The 27,500-nt window shown below is 42.8% G+C and overlaps 1 protein-coding gene across 17 annotated transcripts in view; it reads left to right on the forward strand.

The window, feature by feature from the left end:
• Nucleotides 1-27,500, forward strand: part of Npas3 (neuronal PAS domain protein 3) — an 835,955-nt gene that overhangs the window by 796,552 nt on the left and 11,903 nt on the right. For all 17 annotated transcript variants that reach the window (XM_031355467.1, XM_031355466.1, XM_031355468.1 and 14 more), the window contains 2 exons: nucleotides 11,823-12,016; nucleotides 15,869-15,975. In XM_031355467.1, the coding sequence (XP_031211327.1) occupies nucleotides 11,823-12,016; nucleotides 15,869-15,975 (301 nt within the window). The remainder of the gene's footprint in view (nucleotides 1-11,822; nucleotides 12,017-15,868; nucleotides 15,976-27,500) is intronic.

Here is a 27,500-nt window from a genome sequence, read left to right on the forward strand (position 1 = left end):
TATATATATATATATATATATATATATATATATATATATATAAAAGGAAAAGAGGAAAATGTCCTCTGACATTTCATTCTGAATGGTAGGGAAAGCATTGGGCAAATAAGCACTGGGTTTGATTATTAAGGAGTGTTATATCTAAACTCATGGAATACTACAGTTTAAAACTGACCTACCTGTTTGCTTTAGACAACTTTAACCATCAAGCATAAATATTATTATTTATGTTTTCCTTTAAGAGGATAATTAAAAACTACTCCACCTCAGGAGAGGGCCCTCTACTGATGGTCAGCCTGGCCGTCAGGTCTGTATGGCTAACACTTTAATTCTCTGACTACTATTAACTGACGTTAGCTCCACTCAGTATCTAAATCATCTCTCAGGGTTTTCCTTTCAGGTCAAAGCACACGCATCATTATCCCATAGTTCATAGAAGGCGGGGCAGAACAGGTGCCCTTTTTGTGAGGCCACCTTCATGTCTCCTCTTGGCTGGGACTGTGCTCTTCGTGCAGGGAGCACTTAGTTCAAGGCTCACGACTGGCTCTGAACATTGGTTGGATTTGTGATAGTTTGGAGCACCCATATAAAATTCTGCTAGCAAACTTGAGAGAAAAATAAGAGACATAGAATACGACTGGTTATTGAACTCAGGAGACATATGTCGAATGTAAGGAGTTAAGCCAGAGCTAGAGACATATCCTTGCCTTTGTTTCTAGCCAAATATAGAATTTGTTAGATCTTTCCCAGTAAGATATGAGCCTATGGGTTCCAAAGACAGTGTATCACATATCATAGCATCTCTCTCAGAGAAGTGGAGCAGGGGAAAGAAATGGGAAGCCGGTTTTTATCCCTTGCCTGGCATGAGACTTGTTCCAAATCTTCTTTGTTTCCTGACATGGTTGGAAGATACAATCGAAGCCTGTTATGTTGAGAGGAACTGCCTCTCTCCGCCCTGTCAGTGGCACTAAGCCACAAGGGGTTCTGGGGGGCCAGGAAGGGTGATGCCCCCCCACACACATCAAGTGACAGGGATGAGAAACTTGCCCTCTCCTACAACACAATGGTGCTCTGTCCTTCTCTAGAAGACTTTAATAAAGTAACTGAATCAGGTGAAATTTGATCAGATGTGTATAGCTCTGTCTTCTTGCTTTGCCACATAACAATTTATAGAGGTGTTTCTACCACGGTCCTGTTTTATTAAATGATATTTGAAGTGTTCCACTCTCAGAGAAAATGTGGTTTATATCCTCGGCATACATTTACATAATCTCGTTAAGGAGATCTGGCAGCTTAGTTAAACTATCCCAATAAAAAAAAAAAAAAAAATCTTATCTTTGGTAGAAGAAAGACTATTTTTCTCCAGAGGGAACAAGAAGCAGATATGGGGTCTGGGCCCATTTTGAGAACTTTGCCTGTAATTGTGGTTCTGTTTTCCATGTGATGTATTTGAACTTTGTTAAAAGAGATAGATGAGTAGTAACTTATGTTTGGGGGAACACAGTCATGTAAGGAGAGGATGCTCTGTCTAATATATATTAAATAATGGGTTTTAAAAGTGAATTTTTACTTGTTGCCTTAGAAAATATTTCTATTTAAAAAAATAAAATAAAACAAGGGTGATGAATTACCAGCAATCTCTCAGCTCCCCCGCTGGAGCTATCAAATTAAGGGTTAACCTCCCAGGATCCCCTGAATTAATCAGGAGCTGAGCCAGCGGCAGGATGGGGAGGGGGAGGGGATTGGCAGAGCTCAGCCTCCCCCAGGAGGCTCCCAGCACAACAGAGCAGCCCACTGTGGTGTAGCCACTGAGAAGGCAGACCCTTTCACAAAGAAAAGAGCAAGCACCGGAAGCTTGTCTCCAGCCCGCACCAGCTCAGGCCTCCTGCCTATCAGGTGCCAATCCTCCGTTGTCTGGGAACCAAAAAGCACCAGGTCTGACTATTTTTCAGTACAGAGTTCATTGTAAATACATGCTTTTCTCCTTTGGAAGGCAGACTGTGATGTGCCCCTGGGTGGCCTTTTTTTTAGGCTCCATGGGCTCATCCAGCTCTCTGGAGAGAAGCTGTGGCTGGGTGGACAGTAAGGTGTGCCAACCTCTGCCATCCTGAGCAGCAGGGAGAGCCAATGCCCAGGACCTCCTGAAAGACAAAGAATCTAAAGTTGTAGAGATGGGACCTGAGAATTCACCTTCCTTACAAGCTTTCTTTTCTCGTACACATTCGATTTTAAGAACCACGAATTCCAGAAGCTGTTTTGGCTGCTTGGTTTAAACAAAAACCCCTGATAACCCCCATCAGTTACTTCATGGTTTCTAATTAAGGAGCTCACTCGATGGATGTGCTCTCCCTCTGTACCTGGCCTTTGAATCACGTTGGGTATCTGTGTGCAGAGCAGTCTAAGGGGTCTGTCTGAGTGGGTTACCCTTCAGGACCTGAGCACCTCTGGTGAGAACTGCAAGACTCCGTTCCTTCCCTTCATGCTGCTGTCTACAGCTTGAGATGTCCTAATAGCCTTCCAGCTGTGTCTGCTTCCAGCTTCTTCCAGCTTCCTTCCCTGGCTCACTGTCATCAGATAAGGATCATCCAGTATGCTCCTGTGACATCAGATTTCCTCCTTACTCACCCCCATCCAAAGCTCAAAAGATGTAGAGTCCCGAAAACTAACACTGCCCACATAACTATAGCCCTTCCACTTGGCAAGACTGACTTCTGTCAGCATTCACCTCTCTTAAAGCACTCTCCCTCACGCTCAGACTTCTTTTCCTCTTCCCCACTAACGTTGAGCCTACCAGAAGCTCTCCCTACAATCTGTACCCAGTATCAACCAATGCCCCTGTAATTATAAGGAAGAGTCCTAGCATCCTCTGAGTTCACAGACACCCTTCATGGCTATCCAGTGACATTCCAGGGCCACCTCCACTTGCACATCTCCCCTTGACCCTGGAAGAGATCCACCTTAAATGTCGTCCTAGCCCGTAGCTCATTTCCTCTGAGTAATCTATGCACAGTCTTGCAGTGCATCTGCATCTCTGCCTCTCTGCACAGCCTTGAGAAGGCAGTCACCCACACTTGAAGTCCTGCTGGAACTCTCATCAAATCCACAGTTTTAGTTTGAACGTCTGCTTCTAAAACTAAAATCTGAGATCTTATAAAAAGGAGAGGCAATGGCATCCTACACCCTGCCTCACCAAAAGTCTAAGGGTTCTGAGCTCTCTTCTCCACGCAGTTTGCCTCTTCTACAAAGGGACCTGGTTTCACCTAGGGCTCAGAGGGAAAGTGGTTGGTTGGCTGTTTTTTAGGTGTTGTACAAGTACCTTGGTGGTAGAAGTTAGAGATACAGAAGATCTTCTCAAGTAGTCTCCAACCTATGAATATAGCCTAAATACTCAAAAGAATGTTCCAGAAGAATTTGCATGCAATAATGTCTACAAGGTCAATATTATTATGCTGACATAAATTAAGTGGTTGTGCTCTGGGCTAGTTATTTTGGTTCCAAAGACACGGCTAAGCTCTTATCTTTCCCAAGTTTGGGGCCACCTCAAAGCCCTCCTCATTTAAATAACCAGCTGACTATCCCTCTAAGCTACTGGTTTGATATAATCTATATTCTAAACCAGACTTCAACACAGGAAAGAAAAGAAACCAGAGTGCCAGAAGAAGCTTAATTTTTATGATAAATTTAGGCTCCCTTAAAGGACAAGTAAAAAAAAAAAAAATCTAAGATGTTCTAAACCCAGAGATCTGTAGTCTTCTGTGCCTATAGCCATGTCTGTCCCTTGCCCACTCTCATGCTATGCTGTGCTTTACATCAGGTGGCAAATGCCAGCACTTCCATTTGATAATGTAAACATTTCCCAATATTAGAAGCAAGATTTCTTCTTGCTAGGAAAGGAGCCAGGCTTCCAGATGTGATTCCATGTGGACCTTCTTCCCTTGAGTACTGACAGGGGAGGTTTTATCAGGGTCTTGCAAGGGGCTTGTTTATACTGAGACACTATTGAGAAATGGGTGTATCACGAGGAAGCAAATGCAAGGAGCATACAGCAGGGAAAGAGCCGGCAGTGTGTCCAGGCAGTGTGCTTGTCACCACTCTTGAGCTCTCCCATGTTCTGCAGACTCATTTACAGCGTTGTACAAAGCTCTCATCAGGGAAGGCTACACACTGGACCATGTATGACTTTTTTCACTTTGGGACAAGCAAGCAATGCCAACTTGTGTGGTTTTATAATGATGGTGAGAATTCAGCTGGGAAATCCCTGACCTCCCAGTGGAACTATGTGAGGAGCTGAGGAAACTTATGGGTTTTGCCTTTCTGTGCATTTCCCGAAGAGAGCATTGAGAGTAAATATGGGGTTCAATCTTCCGTGAACTTGAGCTTAGAGACAAAGAATCTTATGGTGCCAAGAGCTCTTTTGAAGAATACTGGTAGATTAAAGATCAGAATGAGATGACCTTTTGGAGTGCAGATACAGTTTTAACTCAGATATGATACATAAAAATCCCTATTCATGGGGCTGGAGAGATGGCTCAGTGGTTAAGAGCACTGACTACTCTTCCAGAGGTCCTGAATTCAATTTCCAGCAACTGCATGGTGGCTTGCAACCATCTGTAATAGGATCTGATGCCCCCTTCTGGTGTATCTGAAGATGGCACTAGTGGTACTCATAAAAATAAATAAATTCTAAAAATCCCTTTTGATGATTTGAAACTACATTTATCAGTTCACAGCTGTCCTCTGAAAACCAATAAGCTATAGTGGGCTGATGGGGCAACAGCGCCAAGTACACTGTGCTGGGGATCTGGTTATCCATATCTATTTCTTTTTTTTTTTTTTTTTTTTTTTTTTTTCATAAAACACTGTAGCTGTCTTCAGACAGCACCAGAAGAGGGCATCAGATCTCAATACAGATGGTTGTGAGCCACCATGTGGTTGCTGGGATCTGAACTCAGGACCTTTGGAAAAGCAGTCAGTGCTCTTACCCGCTGAGCCATCTCGCCAGCCCTCACATCTACTTCTTTTCCACCATTTTCTGTCTGAAGAATTATTACCTTGGCTAAGATGGATGGCTTACCACGATTACCAGAGACAGGACCAAATTCAAAGACCTGTTTCTAATTTTGTTCCTTCTACCCCCAGAATGTCTCTTAAATTTTAAAGCAACCAGACTACTTTTTAAATATTTAACATAGTATTAGAACTGGAGCTGGTATATCTATATTCATAATTATCCCCCTTCACGTCCTTAACTTTACAAGGAGGCTAGAGCCACCCTTTAGAATACTGCATCTAGAACTGGAGAGTCTATGACAAGCCTGCATTTATTTTAGGATGTCACTATCAAAAAAAGGGGAGGGGTGTTTAGAAGGTTTCGGAAACTTTTGTTTATGTAAGTGGTGTTTGCCTCCATGTATGCCAGTGCCAGGTGCATGCAGTGCCCACGGAGACCAGAAGAGACTACTGGTTCCCCTGGAAGTGGAATTAAAGACAGTTGTAAGCTACTATGTAGGTTTGGGGAATTGAATCTAGGTCCTCTGGAAGAGCAGTCAGTGCTCTGTTGAGCCATCTCTCCGGTCCCTCCTTTTCCTCCTCCTCCTCCTCTTCTTCTTCCTCTTCCTCTTCCTCTTCCTCTTCCTCCTCCTTCCTGTTTTTTTTTTTAAACAAAAGTACAACACCCTCCTCCTATCCGGGAGATATAGTCCAAGACCCCCAGAGGCTTTGAGTATAGCCTAGGGGTGGAGTCTGCCCAGCATATACAGGGCTCTGGGTTCATGCTGATCCCTAAAACCAAAAACAGGCAGACACACAAAATCCTCTCCAGTGAACACCTGAAACCTCAACAGTACCAAACCTTTATGTGCTATGATCTCCCTATGAGAGAGTTGGGTTTATATACCAGCATAAGATTTATAGGAACATAAGTCATCATAAAATGGATAGTACAACAATATACTAGCACAGAAACTATATGAACATCCTCTCTCCTTCCCTTCCTCCCTCCCTCCCTCCCTCTCTCCCATGTTTTCTCATTCTCTTGTTTGCTCTCAAAGTTTCTCATTGTGCTGTATCTCCTGACCAGAGTTAACTGCATATGAAGAGAGGACAGCTCCAACTGTTACAGAGCAAGGGAGCCTCTGCTTAGAAAAAGACGAAAACATACCTTGCCTTAGGCTTCAGGTACCCAAAGGGACCAAAAAAAATGCCTTTGGCATTTTCCTCTCATCTATGTGTTCTCCATTGATAATTTCATTGGATTTCTCAGTTTTTAACTATCATCTCCAAGGAGACAAAACCTTCCAGAACAATACCTTCAACTGTCATGGCTGGTAGCCATCTCTTGGGTACCTTTTTCCATCTCCCCAGGGTGTTAAACACAGACTGGTCCCAGGAAAATCGTGTTTGTCCTCACACTGGTCAGATGTTCCTACATTCCCAATTGCCATTATCATCATCACTGTGCTCTGACACAGGCTCAGATGTTGTAGTGTGGCACATGAGAGATAGCTCAGGCAGTAAGAGCCTACCCTGCCTCCTAAGCATGAGCACCTGAGCTTGGGTCCCAAGCACCACAGCATATGCATGTAACCCCAGTTCTAGGTAGGTGCAGACAGGAGGATCCCTGGAATTCACTGGCCAGCTAATCTCACTGAATGGTTGAGTCCCAGGTTCAGGGAAAGATCCTATAATGAAAAAATAAAGTGGAGAGCAAAAAGGAAGGCACTCAACACTAACCTCTTTTAGTGGCAATTTGGGGACTTTGGTTTCTTTTTTAAAACACACACAGAAATATTATAAGAATGTGTTTTTATTTTATGCCAGGTATAAGGTGGTGGGGCTGCTTTGGACTGACCGCAGCAGCTGACTATGACTTGCCTCATGCTCTAGTAGAGGCATGGTTTTGTCAGCTACAGATAATTTCTGCAATTGTGTGACATTTGGAATTCTGGGAACTTTTCAGAGGGTATATAAATGATAAGGTCCTGAGAGGCTGAAGTTGGATAACTGTTGGTCATTTAAGGAGGTTGGTTGTAGTTTGTTAGTAGCTGAGATCAAAGAAGAAACAAAAGGAAAGAAATTAGATCCAGGGATTTTCCTAATTCTTCTCTCCCCTCTATCCTTGTTTCTCTCCTATCTAGTTTTAGGGAGTAAAACCAGGGCAGGGGGCAATAATGGGAGGGGAAAAGATGAACCCACAAGTACCAAAGACCTGCTACAATCTCTGGCCTCCAAGCATAACATGTGCACACATGAATGTGTACATGCATGCTCATATACATGCACAGAGAGAGAGAGAGAGAGAGAGAGAGAGAGAGAGTGAGTGAGGAGAGTCATGAAATGATCTCTTTTCCCAGCTTCTACTGACATTTGGGGTCCATTTGCTGCCATGCCAGCTGAAATGTTCCTGGAGCCCAGGGCTCTCCCCACAGGTTTTCTCTTCCTGTACTTTGTTGTTAGTAGTCTTATCTCACTGCTCCATGATTGCACCTACATCAATGATGTGATATCAGTTTCACAGTCTTCCTAATCTCTTCAGCTGAAACTTTTCTTCTTGCCCTACACTCACAAAGAGATTCCCATGGTTTTATGAATGCACTTCCTGGAGCAGACACAATATACATTTCCAATCAATCCTTTCAGTAGGGTGTAAGACCCATATGTAAACATTGATGCTAGTGCCCTGCTCCCTGGGTCACTTGTTTATTTGGCCCTGGGTATAGCTATGGAGACTTCCAGAGCCATTCTCCAAGAGTCCAGTATGTATCAAGAACCACTGTTACAGCTCCAAATGCTCATCGGTGAGACACTTAAGTTGTTAGCATCCTCTCTGAAGCTTCTAACATAAAAGCTAGGGTCTCCGCATAGTCCGACCAGTCAGAATCCCAAGGAGAAAGACTGAGAATCCACCAGTTAGAATCACATAACTAGGGCTGAGAGTCACTGTCTCCATCAGCCAGTGTGTCATCTCTCTCTTATGAATATTACATATATTTTGCTTTGCCTCAGTCTAAACTTACTGAAGATGAGGTCATACTGGAGTCCCTGTAGTCTGTTCTCTGGCACCCAGCAAGGTCATATACAACTTTCCTCGAGCTCACTGAAAAACCAAGGATATCTTTGCTAAGGACAGTTGGCCCACTGTGTTCATAGATCCCATAACCAAGGATTCAACCAATGACAGAGGGAAAAGGTGTGGGGGAAAAGTCTTCAAGTCAGTGCTAAATATGCACATATGTTTTTCCTTGTCATTATTACTAAACACTACAATGTAACAACTTATTTATACAGCAGTTACTTTATGTTAGCGATAAAAGTAATCTAGGCTTACCTTAGCATATACAGGAGGATATGCAGGTTCTATGCAAATCTATATAAAGAACTTAAAAATGGGCCAAGCATTGATGCTTGCCTGTCTCTCTAGCATCCAGGAGTCTGAAGCAGGAGAATAGTGAATATGAGGTCAGCCTGGACCCTACTTCAAAAGGTGGGTTTCAGAATTACATGCTGACTTCAGTATTTTATGGAATTCTAGAACCAATCCCTCAGATATGGAGGGATGCATGTATTTGTCCTCTTATGGCAGGTTTTTAGTATTTTACTTAGTGACTGAGAAATAAGATGGTTCTTACAATTTTCTTGGTGTCAAGATTCAGAGCTAGGATTTGAACCCAGGTCCTCTTGACAATTCTTAGCTTTGTTTTGTTTTTTGTTTTGTTTTGTTTTTGGTTTTTGGTTTTTTTGTTTGTTTGTTTGTTTGTTTTGTTTTGTTTTGTTTTTTATCTCTTAAGTCTAAAGGCAACTATGAAAAAGCTCTCAACGTAATTGTATGCATACTACCAGGCACATTCTGAATCCAAACAGAACCTGTCACATGGAAGTAAAGGCATTACAAAATAGGTTTGGGAAAATATATTAGCTTAAACCTAAAATTTAATCAAAGGATCCAAAAGAATTCCTTTCAATCTCCCCCCCCCTTGTCTCTTTTTTCTTCCTAGTTTGTACAGTAGCCCAAAGAGTGTTCAATATCTGAGCTTTGGCTTCTAGGTAAAATTGTTCTGAAGAGTCATGGTTGACTAGGGTAGCAAGCTGCCATCTGGCATATAATTCTAACACTTCATTCAGTAAGAGTATGGATATAAAGAAAAAATCAGGCATAATAGTGTTCAAATGACACTTGCACAAGACCCAGAAACCTAGGCTCTAGGCAACTTGCCATTGCTAAGCTAAGTAACATGGCAGGCAATGAACTTCCCAGACCCTCTTTTCTCACCTAGTGGAAAAAGTCATATTTTCATGAAGATATGAAACATTATGGTCTATCCAAAAATAAGACATTTGGCCAACACTAAGTAGATATTTCATCCTTATCTTTGATGCTTGGTGTTAAAGATGAAGATAATGTTTAAAAGTCAGAGAATTCTTTACCAGCTATAAAGCATCTATGCCAATGCACCCTCCTTGGTTTTCTAGATGTCACAGTGGGATAGTCACTGTTATTCCCATTTCACAGGGGGAAAAAAATGAGACACAAAGAGGCGGAGTGCCTTGCCTCGGGTAACAGAATCAGAAAATTTTGCAAGACTAGACCTAACTGGCCCCTGCTTTGTCTGTCTTGCAACATCACAATGGCCACAGTCAAGCTTGGGGCTCAGAGGATAGGCAAACGCAACACAGGAGCTTCTACTCCGTATCTGCCCAGACACCTTGAAATTGTTTTAGAATGGAATGCCAAGCAGGGATTATGTGGTATATCATTTCTGGGTGTGTGTTTTTCTGAGCATTTATAGATCTCTGAGTCTCTAAGAAGCTGAGTTTTCCTGATAAAACAGGACAGATGATGATAAATGAGCGTCTATGTAAGCCTGGCTGGGAGAGGATGGGACTGTAGCATCCCTCCTGTGAAGTTAATCCTGTTTCTTTTAGCTATTTCTTTATTAGTTAATGAGGTCGTGCAGAAAAAATGTGTGTCTCTGATGGTGTTTTAGCACCCGTGCCTCCAGGAATGGTTTCAAATATTCATAAAGTGGCTCATCTGACCAAAGCTTAAAGCAAAGGTGCATTAAGTATGAATTTACTCAACTTCAAATGTGGGTGGTCGAAAAGCCACTGCTGAAATAACCTAAATACTCCTCCTGGCTGGTGTTTCCCACTCCTCTGCTCTGGGCGCTCATGTGAAGGGTGACAGGGTAGACGGATTATTTACAACAGCCAGGACTCTGAAGGGCAGCCCCGGAAGCTTTGATCCCTCTTCCTGACTGACAGGAGTGTGCATTGCTTTTGGAAAACAGAATAACTTAAGAGAAGCAAAAAATAAAATGTATTGCAGGCTGAGCCCCTGGGAAGGAGAGCCAACTCCAGATGGTATTTGTTCCAGAGAGGCGAGATGAGGCAAGGGAGGCTGACTTCCCACTTTGCTTCCTCGTGGCAAGGGGGCCAATGTGGCATCATGATAGGTGGAGTGATGATCCTCCGTGATAAATCTGGAGAGCAAAGCAGATGTGGAACCTCAGCCACTAAACAGGGCTTCTGGTAGACTGAACCACAGGAGTCTCCTGTTAGGCCTTGTTGTGATCCACACAGAACAGCAGGGGCCTCAGAATGCAGCAAGAGTTAGTTTATACCTACACACACACACACACAGAGACACACACACACAGACACACACACAAACATACACACATATACACACACAGACACACACACACACACAGACATACACACACAGACACACACAAATATATACACACATATACACACATAGACACACACACACACAGACATACACACATAGACACACACACATATACACACACAGACACACACACAGACATACACACACACAGACACACAGATACACACGCACACAGACACACACACAGACACACAGATACACACACACACAGATACACACACACAGACAGACACACACACACAAATATGTACATACATGAACACTTTTCCAAGCCCTAATAGACACTCCCCATTTCTATCTTCTCAAAGCACAGCCATAGAAACCCGTCATGGGTTTCACCCATTTATGGTTTTGTCTGTCTAATGCATCATTTCTAGAAGCTGAGCCCATGCTTCTCCTCTGATGATTCTGGGTGTTATGTATACTTTGGCTCATAAACTAATGAATTCAGACCAATAATGCCCCTGGAGTCCCTAGGCAAGTACCTCTGAGATGCCACAAAAAATTCTGTGCATCTTCCTGACTCTACCCGAGTGTGAGCTCAAGGAAAGCATCATAGGCCAAAATGCACAGTGCGCTGCAATCAATCACTGAGCCCCTGGTAACCTAGTACTGCCCAGTGAGAAATGTCTGTCATCAAAAAACCCCACTCATGTCATAGCCCTGAGTCTGTTATTCAGACTTTGGTAAAAATGACTGAATTTTCTGAATACAGGAAATCTCTGAGCCACAACTTCCAGAAAGCAGATGGCCATGTAATCTCTCTCACTACAGAATCAGAAAGAGAAAGACGTCTTTTACTAACAAGGCTAATAATTCAAACATTTCCTTCTGCAGCTAGCTCAGTGCTCAGCATCTTATTCCTAGGATCTGATAATGAATTTTCTATAAATGCGGAAGAGGGGGAAGTCCTTTAAAAAAAAAGCACTATAATAACACTGCCTGAAAAAGTCTCATAGAATGTGTTTTCCGTGCTTCTCCATGAATACATGGAGCTTTGCTCACAGCCATTAGGACTATAGAAGATACAACCAAATATCGGTTGTTCCCAATGAGATTTCCTCAGAAGAAATAACCTTTATTCCTGGGATGTACATTTGACTGGTGTCCTGTACTTAATTTTTTTTTTCAGGTGATTCACATAACAGGCCGGCTTCGCCTCCGAGTGTCGTTGTCCCACGGGAGGACCGTCCCCAGCCAAATCATGGGTCTCGTGGTTGTGGCTCATGCCTTGCCTCCCCCTACAATCAATGAAGTCAGAATTGACTGCCATATGTTCGTCACTCGAGTAAACATGGACCTCAATATCATTTACTGTGAAAATAGGTACTTTGTTTTCATGTTCATTTGCCCACTGCACATTGCCCATTGGTGAAGGTTTGGTTTTGGCTGCCTGAAAGATTTTACTTCCCCAGTGAGACTCATTATAAATCCTGATCTTGTTTTTAATGGCTGCTTGGACTGACACCAAACATGCTTTTTATTTAAAATGTACATTGCTCCCCTGATTTACATTTGGGACAACAATTGAGTGAATTGGGATACCCAGACATCCATCCGCTATAAAGAAAGCCCATTTTGGCTGAGGACCCAAGTACAGAGCAGGGATGGGGTATTATTGGCAAAATGATGCAGTGAAAGGCATCTCCTGGGCCTCTGGGTGACCCGCTTCCCACTAATTCAAGGGCCTGGCATCCTGTAGAGCAGTGTCCTCGAAGACATTTAGCATAGGACAAATGAGAATCTGAGGCCCCCAGAGGAAATCTGCTGCTGCAAAAGGAATTTGCAACACTATTAAATAAAACTTTGTCATCCTGAGGATTTTTTCTTTTATAAATTAAAAAAAGATGACTCATCCTAGAAATGAGTTGGCAGTTCGTTCCCAAGACAGAAAGAGCTTTTACAAAAGGGACACTTTAGCCTACGGTTTGAAAGTTCACTTTTTCCATTAAGCACAAAGCAAGGGACAGAGATCGAAGATGGTGCACCTTACAGACCTTTCACCTAGAAGTCACCAGCCCATCTGACTGATGTGAAGAGGGAATCAGGATGCAGAGACAGGGGAGGAGGGGCTGCCTCTGTATCAGTCTTGGGAACGAAGCATCGCATTGTGGCAAAACTGTCCATCTCCTGGTGCTGCAAGGAGCATTACTGAGAGAGTTGAGGGCGGAAGCTTTCCGGCCATAGATTGTTGTCAGGTTTGAAGGCAATACTCGTCCCCTGAGCCCTGTGAATGCCTTCACAGGGGAAACCGGAGAGTGGAGTGGTCAAGTGGCTTGGGTAATTAACCTCCACAGGAGCTAGCCAAGAGGAAGGCCAAAAGCACCTGCGGCCACCCAGTCCACTGGGAAGTGCTACTAAAGCCGAAATCATTTTGGGAATGGACCCCCATTTCCAGCCAAGGACTGGCTGGGGAGAAAGAATATATCTTAGCTTTGAGGCTCAGTAGTGCAGGCCTGTCTCTCTTATCCAGTAGTTACATCTAGATCTGCTCAAGTGTTGTTGGCATTTATAAAGTCTTCGTCACCATGGCCGTATACTTGGGTGTGTCCCTGGGGTTCTGGAGAGGACACAGGAGATCAGGAAAGTCAGCTGGAAGGATTGGCAGGAGTGGCTGTCTACTAACAGTAGCCTCTGACTTGGGCCACGTGTATCTAGTAATCTCCCTATAGTCTCAGGTCAGCCTGCTCTGTAGGTAAGTGTTTTCACCCCCACCCCCACGCCACCCCATCCCACCCCCAACTCCAGCTCCTGTCAGCCTGGGCAAGTTTGACCTGCAGAAGAGTCACAGCCCCTGACTCAGCAATATCCTGTGAGGTCTCCCAGTCTCTAATTTTTCTTTAGTGGTCAGGGTGAATGGTAAGAAACCAGTTAGAATGACCTCCCAGAGGAACTTTCCATATATGTACACACAACAGAAGAACACAATTAGCATTTACAAAGCCATTTAGTCTCTAAGTAGGCTGCGGGACAGTGAAGGAGACCAATGGAGGGACAGAAAGGAGAGCAATGCCAGAAGATTATGCCTCAGGCTGGGTTCAGCTCAGCTCCACCATCACCACACCTTCCAAAAACCGATGCCAAATTTCCAATGCCACTATCCCAATGCCACTAACTTTCATTTTGTGATCAAGTCACTAATTTTTTTAACAAGCTTTCAATGCCCCTGTTCTAGCAATTGAGAGTCTTTTCTGTGACCTGCTCTTAGCTTTTCTTCTTCCCCACACCCTACCCCCAAAACACTTCATCAACTAGTACAATTCATCATTCTTTCCCAAATGAAGATGACAGCAATCTGAAAATGTCCTTTATTAAAGGCAATGGCATGTTTGGTTTACAGAAAAGCTGCCATGTGCCAAGCTCCGGGCACTGCTAATGTCTTTCTATTCATGAGCCTCCTCACCAAACCCTGAGGTTATTTCCAGGTGAGGGAGCTGAGGGGCAGGAAGGAAAGCTGCTCTCACTGCAGAAGTGGTCACATGCCCACAGCAGGATATGGTTCTCTGAAAGGGCTTGATCCTGATTTTTTTTTTTGAAGGTGTTCATTCAAATAAAAGAGAATGCCTTCCCCAAAGAACAACCAGGCATTTTCCTGTGGTTTATTATTTAATTAGGGAATTGTTAACTAGAAACTAAGCTTGCTCCTTGGCAATTCTTCTGCAGTCTGCAGGATGGCCCAGGGCAAAGCTAACATCTAATGCTTTCAGGAGCTGGCAGATTTCACAGACATCAAGGAGGGTCTTTTAATGACATCTAGCTTTTTCTTTCTTTCCTTTTTTTTTTTTTAATTTTATTTTTTTTTATTTTTATTCTTTTTTAGAAAGTGGCTGTTTAAGTATACTTGGGAAACAAGCTAATAAACAGAACCACCAATATGTTTTGTACCACAAATGCTCCAAGAATTCTTTTTGATTTTCCCAAGGAATCTTCTCTTACTGAGAATTCTAGTTTGACCAAAAATGATTATTTCAATCACTAAACAATGAGAAATCCACTTACCTCATTGAGTAGTATATTTTAATTATACTTTTACTTTTAATAGCTCTTATTTGTTGGTTGTTTTTTGTTGTTGTTGTTGTTTCTTTTGTTTGAGACAGTGTTTCACTATGTGGCCATGGCTGTGGCTGTCTTGGAATGTCTGCCTCCCAGGTCACTATGCCCAGCTAACTCCATGATGTTTTTGGGTTACCAGTCCTTATTAGCTCCCTGCCTTGTGAATAAGGCACAGTTCTCAAACACTAATCCCATGTCTTTTAAAGGTAACATTTCCAAATATGTGCTTCACATTCGAATACATCCTGTGTCATAAGTAATTTCTAAAGGGAGAATAGAATAAGTTAAACAAAATCTATTTTTTAACCAACTAAAATGAATGATATAGAAGACAATAAGCATTTTATACATGTCTATATAAATAAACAAGGCAGATTTCCCTACGTGTTATATAGTTTGGGTTCTGTATTTTTGTGTCCTGCCTGAGAACGCTGGACAATCAACTATGGGCACTGGTACACACATACTGTCCGGCACAGGCCCAGAAGAGCTGCTGAAATGGCTTTAAACTTTCTGTGCAGAATCTACCACAAAGTCCCAGTTAAAAGAGCCAGGAGTGAAAGCCAGGCTCCCAAATGACTGAGACTAAAAAAGATAATACCCCTAGGCATCTGTATGTCTCAGCATTTAAATTATATCCCTTGAAATGCCAATTTGGACTTCGTGCCAAGAAGCAGCTGAGTCCCTTTTTCATGGAAATACCCAACAGAAGACCAATCTGCTTAAATGAAAGGTGTCTCTAATCACTCCGTATAAACGTAACATGTTTTTATTTTATTATGTAACCTTGAATTATCTTGTCCTGTAATGAGTATCCTGCATTGTTACAGTTCCTCAATAATTTCATGGAATTACATTGCCCAAATGTGCGTTTTGATGCCAAGGAAAAACCTACCTAATTACTTAAATACAATTGCTTGATCTAGCAACATATCCAAAATTTAATAAAAATGTTGTTATACACCACAGAAATAATCTTCTCTGCTGACACCATTTGTTCAAAGTGCCTCATCCTCACAGGTACTTGGCATGATAGGAATGTTGCTAGATCAGCCTCACGCATTATTTCACGGTCTCTCTAGTCTCCTCCTCTCTGAGTTCCAGTCTCTGTTGTTCTCTTTGTAGGATTAGTGATTACATGGATCTGACCCCTGTAGACATCGTAGGGAAAAGATGCTACCACTTCATCCATGCTGAAGATGTGGAAGGCATCAGGCACAGTCACCTGGACTGTAAGTACCGTGAAGTTCAGGGAAGTAGCCTGAGCAGTATCATCTTGTCCGTCTCTCTCTGACTTCATGGGACTCAGTGCTGACTTGTCCCTTCATGTCTCTTGTCTATATCTGAAACGACTGTCACACAGTGAGCGAAGGTGAGATTAAATAATTTCAACTGGCATTTGGTATTATATTGAAAGCTGAACATTGGGTCCAAAGGCATTGTGGGAACTCCAGGCTCCCTTCTTGAATTGTATGGTCTCCTGTGCTTTCACGCATAACAAGTAGACAGAGAGATCATCTGTCTTAAATTCCTTCTTGACCCTTTCATTTCCTATACAACAATTTCCATTTTGAAATTTGTAGTTTCAGTTCCAAACTATAGAGAAGACAAGTTCAAATAGTCCAGAGCCTCAGGAAAAATGCCTGCTTGCCTAGCCACAAAAAAATCTAGGTGAGGGCAAAGCTCTGGGAGGCGGGGGCAGAACACATACATGAGCATCACCTGTCGATAGCAGTCTCTTCCCAGAGAAGCTCCTATAGAGGAGCCTCCAGCTTCCAGCCCCTGGAAATAAGAGGCTGGTCTTCGCTCTGAGTCTTGCTCTGGAATCCTGGCCTCAGACTGGACTGAGATCATCTATAGAATGGGAGTCTGGGAAGAGCAGCTACACTCTGGTTGAGTCTAAGCAACAACTCACCTACAGACTCAGCAAGCAAGTGTCTCTCAGAGTCCACCAGTCAACTTCTGCACACACATCTAAAAAAAAAAAAAAAAAAAAAAAAGGTCCAGGAAGCTTGTGGACTGGTGGAAGTTCCTTCTTCCAAGCATGTGGCCATCCTACAGACTTCCTGAAAGAGGAGTTCTACCAGCTACATTCTCCAAAAGGTCTACATAGTTCAGAAGCCCGACTTTCAGTGCAGGCACAGTGCTACCCATGAAATCATCAAGTTCAAAGGGAGGGCTTTATGTCTCATAGACCAGAATGGTAGTCTTTGCCCCCTTCTTATTTCAGCTGAGAAGAGCTACACCCCAGATATCTAGCCCTTTGCAAACGAGTTCTTCAGTCTCAAAGTCTGATGGAGACTGAGCTAGCCCAAGCCTCTCTGTAATCAACACCATGTTACTGTGTTTTTAACTCTACATTAGCAACACTGATATGGAATCAAATTTAATGTCAGATTCTGTACATCTGTGTCTCTGGGCTCTCTAGTACAGTCTACTCCCAACGCTGGGCACGTGCCTTCGTATCACTCCCCAGGGAGTCGGGGAACACACTTGTTGCTAAGAATGAATGGGTGTTATGTATCACAGAAGCAGATGGCTCTTCAATTAATTGGGGAGGAAAATGATGTTGTTTCCTGAGCAGAAACATCAGGTTCTTTGTTGCTGGGAATTCAGGGGGAAAAAATGTAAAAAAAAAAAAAAAAAAAATACAGATCTCTGAAGAGACTGGTGGATATAGTTCTGGAATGCCAAAGGCCAGAGGTATAGACTTTTAAAATGAATATACTGTTTTCAAGACACTACCCCACCCCCCCATGTTGGCAGGGAAGAGGGGAGATAGGGTGAGGAGATGAAGTAGGGGCAGGAGCAGGGAGTGATGTCTCATTTGGGAGCCTTAATTAAGATCTAAATTCAGAAACCTGGTGCTGATTGTAAAGGAACTTTGTCATCCTTGGGCCTTATTTGGAAAACACCATGTTGGTATACAGCTTGAAGAAACACAATTCCTGAGGAGTTTGAAGCCATGCAGCTCATTTCTTCCCAAGAGGCAACAGTCCCCAATAAATGTGCTTAATGTCACCTTTTCCCAGACACCCTTGTCTTATTTTCAGTAGCCAGAATAATTTAAAAGTGCTAGAAAATAAACTACACTGCCATCTACCATCATGCGGTTCTCCTAATTCCTCTGCTATCCTGCCAGACGATAAACAGAGAAGTATGCTTTCAAATTCTGTGGGGTTTTTTTTTTTTTCATTACCTGATATTGACATACTGGCTATTGCTTTATGAGTTAGCCTACTAACAATGATTGAGTTCATACTTTTAACACATACACATGCCTTCTTGTTTTGAGTTCTTTTAATAACCTTAAACACATGAAAAACAAACAGAATGGGCTGATAATTTTGCACAGTAAAATACACTTCACATGTTTAGCTACCATGCTGTGGAGTAACCTCACAATGTCAAGTAGCACACAATTAGTCAAACTGTAGGGGGAGGAAAAGGACTGTTTTGATCCTGCAGAATTTTGATCCTAATCAGATTGAAATTCCAATGTTCTTGTAGTGCTTAATATCTTCAATCACTTTCTCTCTCTCTCTCTCTCTCTCTCTCTCTCTCTCTCTCTCTGTGTCTCTCTCTCTCTCTCTCTCTCTCACACACACACACACACACACACAAACACACATATCAAGCTGATTCCAATGTCAGGTTTTGCATTCTGTGACTGAAATAAGATGCTGAAATATACAAATGCATCCCACTTGGTACAATAAACATTAACATCATTATAAAGTAAGATTGAGTTTGAAATTGTGTGATGGAATGTCTGATGTTTACCTAATTCTCAGACTAAAGCCAGCCCAGTAACAAAATGACAGAGCATGTAATAAGTCTTGGTTGTGTAAACACTGGAAGAAAAGGCAAGGAGCCAGCACAGCATCTTGCTTGTCCAAAGCCCTAGGCTATTACTGAAGGAGGCCTCCACTGTGCCTTCCTGGCAGGAGAAGGTCACAGTGACATAGATTCAGCTCAAGAATAAGATAGAATTCTAAAACAAAGGGGTGGTTAAAAAATAAACCACATTAACTATTTAGCTTTTCTTCCTAGAGCTATTGGCACAGTTCCTGGTCCTGTCTGTGAAAGGTGGGTTTTAGACATCCGATCATACTTCAGATATTCTGATTATCTGTCTTGTGCTCTGAGTCACAGATAAGACTTAAAGAAAAGGGAGCTCAGATGTCTTTGAGGACTAGAAATCCTACCTTTATCATTGGCATCTCTTCTCAGCATAGGTGTCTGTAAATCCATAAATGAACTTGTCGGTAGAATCAGAAAAGTAAAGAGAACTCTCAGCTGCACCAGGATCACATGACTCTGAAAAGACACGGAGAACACAAGACCACCTGCCTCCCACTGGGCAGGTTCAAGATGCCTGGTGCTAAGCTAGATAGACCTCCACCTACAGTGTCACATTGTCAGCAGGGCTTGGTGGCTCACATCTGTCAACCCTGTGGAGAGGCTGAGGCAGGAGGATTACCAGGAGTGGACGTTTAATCTCCGTAGTGACCGTGGCTCAAAAGTCAAGGGAGTTTCAAGTCTGTTTATTTCCCACCGTGACAAAAGACCTCTGTGACTTCTTTTCATTAAGCCCAGTTCTGTCGGTTCTCCAGGTCAAATTGGCTAAATCGCCATTTCAGGGTTTGAATTTTAAACTGCATATGGTAGTGATTATTTGGGGACCTTGCTTTCACCACTGCCCTCTAGTCTTCCATTGCTTAGGAGACGGTGACCCAGAGATGACCATTCATGCCCCGTAGATCACATGGTCCAGCTACCTAAGAGCATCTGGGTCCCCCTGGAATTATAAGAGGTTTCAGCACAGAGCCCTCTGCCTGCCTGTAACCTAAAACATGGACTGCTAAACCAAACACAGGCCTGCGCTCTGCATTTGTCTTTATTGCTACCGATGAACAACTCTCTAAAACCTTCAAGAGAGACAAGAGACGAGTCTTTCTTCCACCTTGTGACATCGTGTTCCACCAGCAACACTCACAGCTCTGCAGTGGGATTCAAAGAAAAGAAGCATGAGCTATAGACGGTGGGCGCTTCCCCTCCAGGATGACAAAAACTCCAAATGACTTTCCAGAGAAACAAAAGGCCTGCCCTGTTGCCTACAGGACCAAGTGGGAAAGAAAAAGCACGGCTGACCCGATAGACTTCAGGGCGAGTGTTCAGGCAATACACGGTAGCCAGAATGCTTGCTTCTTAGCCCATTTTTTAGTAACATGACTCTACAGCTACCTGGCATAATGCATTCCATGCTGTTTTGCATCAATAACCCCTACACTTCCCTCCTGAAGGCGTCTCATCGCCAAATGCAAGCAGACTGCTTAATGCAGGACTAATTAGTATATCCCCTTCCAGTCTGCAGGCCCTCCATTGTAATTCCTTCCCAGCTCATTTTTTTCTACAACTGAACATCAATCAAAGTAAGTGCCCTGCCTGCCTAGGCAACACAAGATGTCCTCCATGCATTTGTCATCTGCCACACAAACAAAGGGGGAATTTAATTGTTGATTTGGGTATGCAGCCATAGCTCACAGGAAAAGGGAGCTGCGAGTGAGGGAAGACAGGAAGGAATAAAGTTTGATGGGTGGGCCAAAGACAGATTGCACCAGGGCCTCTCTGCGGTTTTCGGATCTCAGTGCTTCCTCTGGGCTGGGTCTTCAGGGATTTGGCTACAACCTGGCCATTGCTCTTCTCCCTTATGAATATGAAAATTCCCGTGGAAATTTCCCATGGAAGGAAATACATGGAATAGGTATCACAACTGCCTTTCTTCCAGAAGCCAAGTCAGTCCACATCGTTGTCTATTCCTTAGCCGCAGACACGGTTACAGGCCTACAAGAAAGAACCAGGCTTCTAAGCAAGAATGAATTAGGGTTAGCAGTTTGTATCTTTCTTCTTGGGGCAAGTGCTGATTAGGGCTTTTCAAGTCCATGGCAGGCAAGTACAGAGAGCAAGGCCAACAAATGTGCCTGCTCACCTAGTCGAGTGCTTGTCCTGCTTGTCAGCCTGTTCGGGAGCAGTGTGGACATGTGCAAGGAGCTTGCAGACATGCACTACTTCAGGCCTATGCCAAATATACTGAACCAGAGTCCAGGGTTTGTAAGTCCACGGTCGCTTGCCAACTTCCTTCACGGTGAAGACTGAGCCGTGCTGACCACGCTGGCGTCTAGGAAGAACTATTTTTATAAGGAGTATATACAAACCAACTAATCAGCTCAAGTTCCTTTTCCTCTAGGGTTGGAGTGATTTTTGTTGATGATAGTGGCATGTAAGCACATTGATTGAGGGTATCTCAACCAATGTTCAAATGAAAGGAGTGAATAATTATGTGATAAACTTGACTTTTTTTAAAAATGATATAAACTAGGACTGGAGAGATGACTCGGTGATAAAAAGCATTTGCTACTCTTGCAGAGGACCTGGGATTCGTTCCCAGCACCCACAGGGTAGCTAAAACCCATCTACAACTCCAGTTTCAGGGACCTGTACAGGCATCTCATGTTCATGGTATGCTCACGTGCACACACACTATGTTAAAAGTAATGAAATTTAGCTTAGGAAGGAAAAGGAAGTCTTTGATGTTTCTCCCCAGGGTAATATTTTCCTATGAATACTTTATTACATGTGTGAATAAGAGTAGGGATATTTTCCCTGTTCACCTTCATGTAACATTTCTGACTACTTTTACCATATATGATACCTTGTGGTATTACTAGGAGATTTAAAAATAAGGTATTCAGGGAGCTTATGTACTGGTGGAGAAGATAGAGTGAGACATCCAACTCTGAATACATAACATACAATGAAGACTAAATGAAATACAGAGATCTCAGAGGTGGGGGCATCCAAAGGGTAGCTGGAAAAGAAGCGCCAGAGGGGGCAGACAAGGCACACTTCTCAGTCCTAGAAAGAGAATGGTAACGAGCCAAGATGGCAGGAGATACAGGGGAGTATTGGGGGCATTCCAGGAGTAGAGGAGTGTAGAAAAGCGTGGGATACAAAATCGCTTTCCCCAGAGAGCGAGAGCTACAACTTTGATTTGACTGATAAATTCAACTCTCCAGTGGACTCCTGTCCCTGGTTGCCAGTTCAAGTAGTAGCTGCTTTTGTTATATGTTTTTTAATACAACAACATCAAAAATAGTCCATTTAAAAACAGTTCTTATAAAACATGATGCCCCCCCAAAAAATCAATACTTCTAAATTATCCATTTCACCTAAGTCAGCCAGCCTAAATAGAACCAAGCCATCACTTTTCTATTATACCATCTATTCCTGAGTCTTTTGTGACTTATCTTTATATTTTCCTTTTAAGAATCCAGTCTGCATATTAGAAAAGGTCCTTTAAGATGTTTCTAGGTTCAGCTGGGCAGCATAGATTTTTACTTCTTATGTGTGGCTAGTATACAAGAGTTTGCCTGCAATTGTGAGGTTGATTAACCATTCCCAATCAATGCCCATATCCTGTCTGGCTTCGTGGAGTTTTGTGGGGGGCATATCAACTAAATCAGACCTTGTTACATATGGCTCCACTGAGGGTAGACAGGTCTATTTTACCCCTTCTACCTCTTTTACTCTCCTTTAGTCTCTGAACCTCTATTCTAACTTTTTAAGAACTTCACTCAGCCTACATCAGACTCCTTGCCCCTTAGCAGATGTACCATGCCAGTTTCCATATACTTGTCACCATTATAAACTGGTAAGTGGAAGCAAGGCTTCCATTCCATTCAAAGGAAACTGGAGAGAAATCCCCATTTCAATCACTTTTCACACTCAAGACTCTTCAAGGAGCTCAACTGCCCAGTGTTAGGAGTGGGGATTAATGAGCACTAATTGACACCATCCACCAATGGGCAGGCCCATGGACAGACTTTGTTTACCATAATCCATAATTTCCTACCATAGTAGGCACTCAAAAAAAAAAAAATCTTCCTAGGTGATTGGAGAAAAACTACCATTTCCCTCATTCCGAGCCAAAATCCTGTCTTGGTACCATGCTAGAGAGTCCGGTACTTCTCCTTTATATAACAAATCTTTTCAAAAAGAATGGTATAGAGGCCAGAAAAATGCCAGCTCTCACTATTTTACATTGGAAGAGGTAGGAATGAGTAGTACTAAAACTCCCTGGTTGGACTAAAAATAGCTTGAAAAAAACTCTGAGGACTGTAGAAGTGGTGCAGTGGTTAGTAACACTTACTGCTCTTCCAGAGGTCCAGGGTTCAATTCCCAGCACCTACCTGATGGATCACAGTGGGCTGTCTGTAACTCCAAATCCAGGTGATCCACAGACACCAGACATACATGTGGTGCACATACATATGTTCAGGGAAAACACCCATACACATAAATTTTTAGAAATAAACTCTAAGATCTCAGGGTCATTTGTGCCTCTGTCCTTGAACTCTGTCTGTCTGAAGACACCACACCAATGCCATCAAGTGTTAAAAGGCTTGGACTCTGATTCAGTACATTATCATGAAGAAGAAGGAAATTTATTTTTTTAAGCTGAACAAATTGACATGTCCCAAATCAATGAAAAGTTTTCTGCATGATTCAATATTAGCAGTTAATAAAGATCTATCAGTTGGCAGGGCAAGAGGACAAAACCTCTTCTGAGGTTGTAAACCACAGACAGTGGCTCAGGCAGGGCCTGTCATTAGTGTGCAAGAGGGAATCCATATTTGATGCATAGTTGTTCACAGAACAACGAGCCCTTGTCTTTAAGCTTGGAACTCCCATTAAATATCAAATCTCATCCAACTTTACCAAATATTGCTCAGTGCATAGATTTTAGAAAAAGGAAGTGGGGCGGGGAGACCAATTCGTGGATGCTTGCCATCAAAGACATATCTAACTCACTAATTGCAAAATCTATAGGAAAGTGTGCCTGGCATCAGAGTGTCAGTTGATCCTCTGAGTGGTTCTAAATGAAAAACTGTCTTCCTCACAAGTAAATAAAGCGCTTAACACAGTCTCTGGCTACAATGCTGTCTCCCCTGTGGATCTTAACAATGGTCTTCCTGTAAGCATCAAGAACTATAACTTTTTAGATAAAGAAATTTGTTCTTGTCTTAGGCTTGCATCAGGTTCCTTCTCCAGTAGTCTACAGTTTTCAAAAGCAGAGGAAAAAAGTAATCCAGAATTTTTTTTTTTTCAAAAAGTCTGTTTCCAGAATGAAGTTTCCTGTCAGCCTGCCTTAGGCTTTAGGTGAAGAAGCAGAGATTAAAGAGTCAGTATTCTTTTTCATGTTTCATCTGCCAGTTTTGTGAATGTAGAAAGAAAACCAGTGGCCACAGCTAAGCACCCAACTGTGGCGTTAAGTAGAAAGCATGATTTTAGCACACACATCCTTACTTAAACACACACACACAACACACACACACACACACACACTCCACTTCAATGCATTCGAAATCATTTTTGAATCCCTAGCAAAAGGCTCTTGATGGAGGTAGCCCAGTGAGGGGGTAAGAGTTCTGCAGATGTGTCCTCCTATTGCACGCTGATAATGAAGCTCTTTGTTCAACCCCATGAATGAGAAGCGTGGCCTGTCCGATGAGCTCACCATTTCCTAGTTATTCTGTACTTACCTGAATGCACCAAGTCTTGCAGCTTTTTCATGCGTATGACCTTCTGGGAGGCACTGTGCTAAATGACTGCTTTGATAGGTGTTCATCACCTCAGACTACATTGCACCGCTTACTTCTCCAGGAGACACAACTCACTCACTATTTAGAACCTGGCTTGGTTTTGTAGAACAGCCCAATAGGAAGACACCACATTCTCTCCCCCTTTTTCTTTTTCCTCTTCCTATTTCTAAAGGCAAATTTGTACTGATTTGTTTGGATAACAGAAGGATACCCCTGCTGCAGACACTGGCTTCTTTTGTATCCTTTCAGTCACTGTCTCTGTCTGTGGACAAAGTTTTCCCACAGAAATATAAACCTTTCTATTGGGAACTGTGTGCAGAGACATGGTATGCCCTGAGGCAATAAAGTTTGTGGGGTTGGGGGGTAAAGTGAATATTGTTTACAAATAGAATATTCTTGCCCTTTTGGGGAGGGGGGGTGAGACAGGGTTTCTTTGTGTAGCCTTGGCTGTCCTGGAATTCACTCTGTAGACCAGGCTGGCCTCGAACTCAGAAATCCACCTGCCTCTGCCTCCCAAGTGCTGGGATTAAAGGCATGTGCCACCACCGCCCGGCTTTGCCTATAGTCTTGAATCAAGAGATCAAGTGGCATTTTAAAAGGATGCTTGATAAAGCTTATCATCCCACCTTTCATTGGGGAAGGGGTGACTATCAAAGGTCACTTATTTTACAATGTAATCTCTTCACAGCTGGCTTTTGGGTACATTATTTGCTATTCCCTGAGCAATAGAGCATCGGGCAGTGTTTTGATGAAAAGCCAAACAGACCCTCACTGGTGGTTCTTTACATGCTAGATGGGCAGATCTCAACCAGGAGAACACAAGAACTGTGTTCTTCACACTAATGTAAGGTCAGCTCTACCCCCTCAGGGACACAGTATGTATGGTGCCTTCAGTGTGGAAGGGGATTGGGGAGTCTCAGAGCATCAGCCACCAATGGCTACTGATACTCCCCTAGACTAGAAATTAAAAGGAAGAAAATAGTGCCTGGATCATTCAAGATTCAAGTAAACCTGGGTAAACCTACTTCTCCTCCTTGTGTCTCATGGATGTCTTGTAAAAATCTAAGAAAAAGCCATTGAAACTCTCTGAGATCTTTAAATAAAAACTAATACCTCAACTGCATACCTTTAAAAGACAAAATTGTAAAGATGTTTGCATGTGACTGGTCAGTTCCATTGAGGGGTACACAAGGCAACCAGCCCAGGAATCTTTGACAGTAGAATGTATACATTAGAACAAGCCACAAAGATGATGCCAGATGTTAGCAGTGCCTAACCCACATTTCATGGATGCCACAGAGTGTATTTCTTCTCTGTGTACTTCCTTCTTGTTGTAGTGTGTGTGTGTGTGTGTGTGTGTGTGTGTGTGTGTGTGTGTGTCTATACATACTTTGGGGCTCATTGGTTATTAGCTATTTTTTAGAACTGCCATATCAACTAACTTATATTGTACTTATTTCTGGTTTTCTCCACAAAAGAAGCTTTGTGAAGAAGGACAGCCTAAATATCCCCTCATTTCTCCCTACAATTCAAACCCACAACTCAAACAAACAACAGCAGCAACTACTTGATAACAGAGAATCCAAAAGGGTTGGTTTCTTTTTTTTTTTTTTTCTTTTTGTATTTTTCAAGTTCTCTAATTTATTACACACTAAAAATCTCTTTCAAACCAGCACCAACATGGCTTTTCTTCTTGAGCTGATTAGGGCCACATGAGCTCAGGAAAAGCTGTCAGATCCTGCCTCTGGCACAGCTGGAATGATCCAAATGATTTGCCAGTATGATTTTTTTTTTCAAGAAATAAGCTTCATCCCAAAGTTATAAATTTATATTCTGTGAGAAGTTATGAACAAAAAAATATTCCTGATTCAGTATGAAAGAAGGCATCCTGGGGACTTCTTCTGTGAACTTGAAAACAAAAGCAAACTTGGGTAATGTTTTTTGGTCAACATTTCATTCTCTCCTGGAACTACCATCTTGTTTCTCTCTGCGGATTCCAACGGTACCCGGAGGTCTCATTCAGAAAACACCAACCCATGAGTCATTGCTAGAGACCGTGTGAAGATGGTGACCCTGGCAAAGTCTGTTAAAGGCCAGTCCAGGGAACAATGGTGACCCAGAGACTGCTTGTCTTCAGCTGTGCACCAAGAGCTCTGAAACCTGTGGTATTCCCTGGTGACCCAAGAACAGCCACAGTGCTAAGAGGAAGAGGCCTGGCTGCTCAGTCCCTCCCTGGCCTCCTCTTCACTTCAGAACTCACCTGTCTGCCTCTTTGTCATTCAGGGATGTATGCTTGGCTAGACGTCCCTGAGCCTGGATTTAATGAAAGACTGAATTAATGTATTCATGGACCCTAATAAATTTGTATTTATCTTCTCAGCAAACCTTTAAGCAGGCCCGGCCATCCTCCCTCGTCATCTGAAGATGCCATTGCATCAGCTCTTTGTATTAGAAATGGTGTCTTATCCGAAAACTGTCAGGGAGGTTGGGGTTTTAAGTAAGGAACCGTATGGAGGGTGGGGAGATCTTTCTGTTGATTCTTTACATTCTAACTTGATCCTATTTGTTTCTTCAACTTAACCCTTTCAGTCTCTATATTCTGGAGTTGGTGTCTTCTGTTGGTTGTTGCCTGTTCTGGGTTCCACTCTGGTCCAGAATCCCCAGCCAAGCAATGTCAGCCTAGCCTGCCAATTCAAGTTTGTTTTCATATGATGCTGCAAGAAGGTTTTTTTGTTTTGGTTTGGTTTTTCAGTCTGTTTCCTCTTTGTTAAAAATACTAAAACCATTAGGAATTATTCTTTAGTCTACTTACAAAGCACATAGAACTGTGTCACCAACCAGGTGGGAGTGTGGTGATTTCTTCTACACAGACTTGCACAAGCCACTGTCCTCAGGTAAAAGTCACCCAGGCTGAGAAGCTCAGAATGAAAGCTCTCCATGTTGCATGCCACAGCGGTTTAACAGGAGAGCCGTGTGGTACGCTGGGCACTTCACTGCTTTCTGCCTCAGCTAAGAGTTTTGTAGCCTGGGAAGCCATGCATGCAGGATGGCAGAACTTACTGTCACCAACAAAAGGAGTGCACAATGCTACC

This window comes from Mastomys coucha, unplaced genomic scaffold, assembly GCF_008632895.1.
Source record: "Mastomys coucha isolate ucsf_1 unplaced genomic scaffold, UCSF_Mcou_1 pScaffold6, whole genome shotgun sequence".
Classification (NCBI taxonomy): domain Eukaryota; kingdom Metazoa; phylum Chordata; class Mammalia; order Rodentia; family Muridae; genus Mastomys; species Mastomys coucha.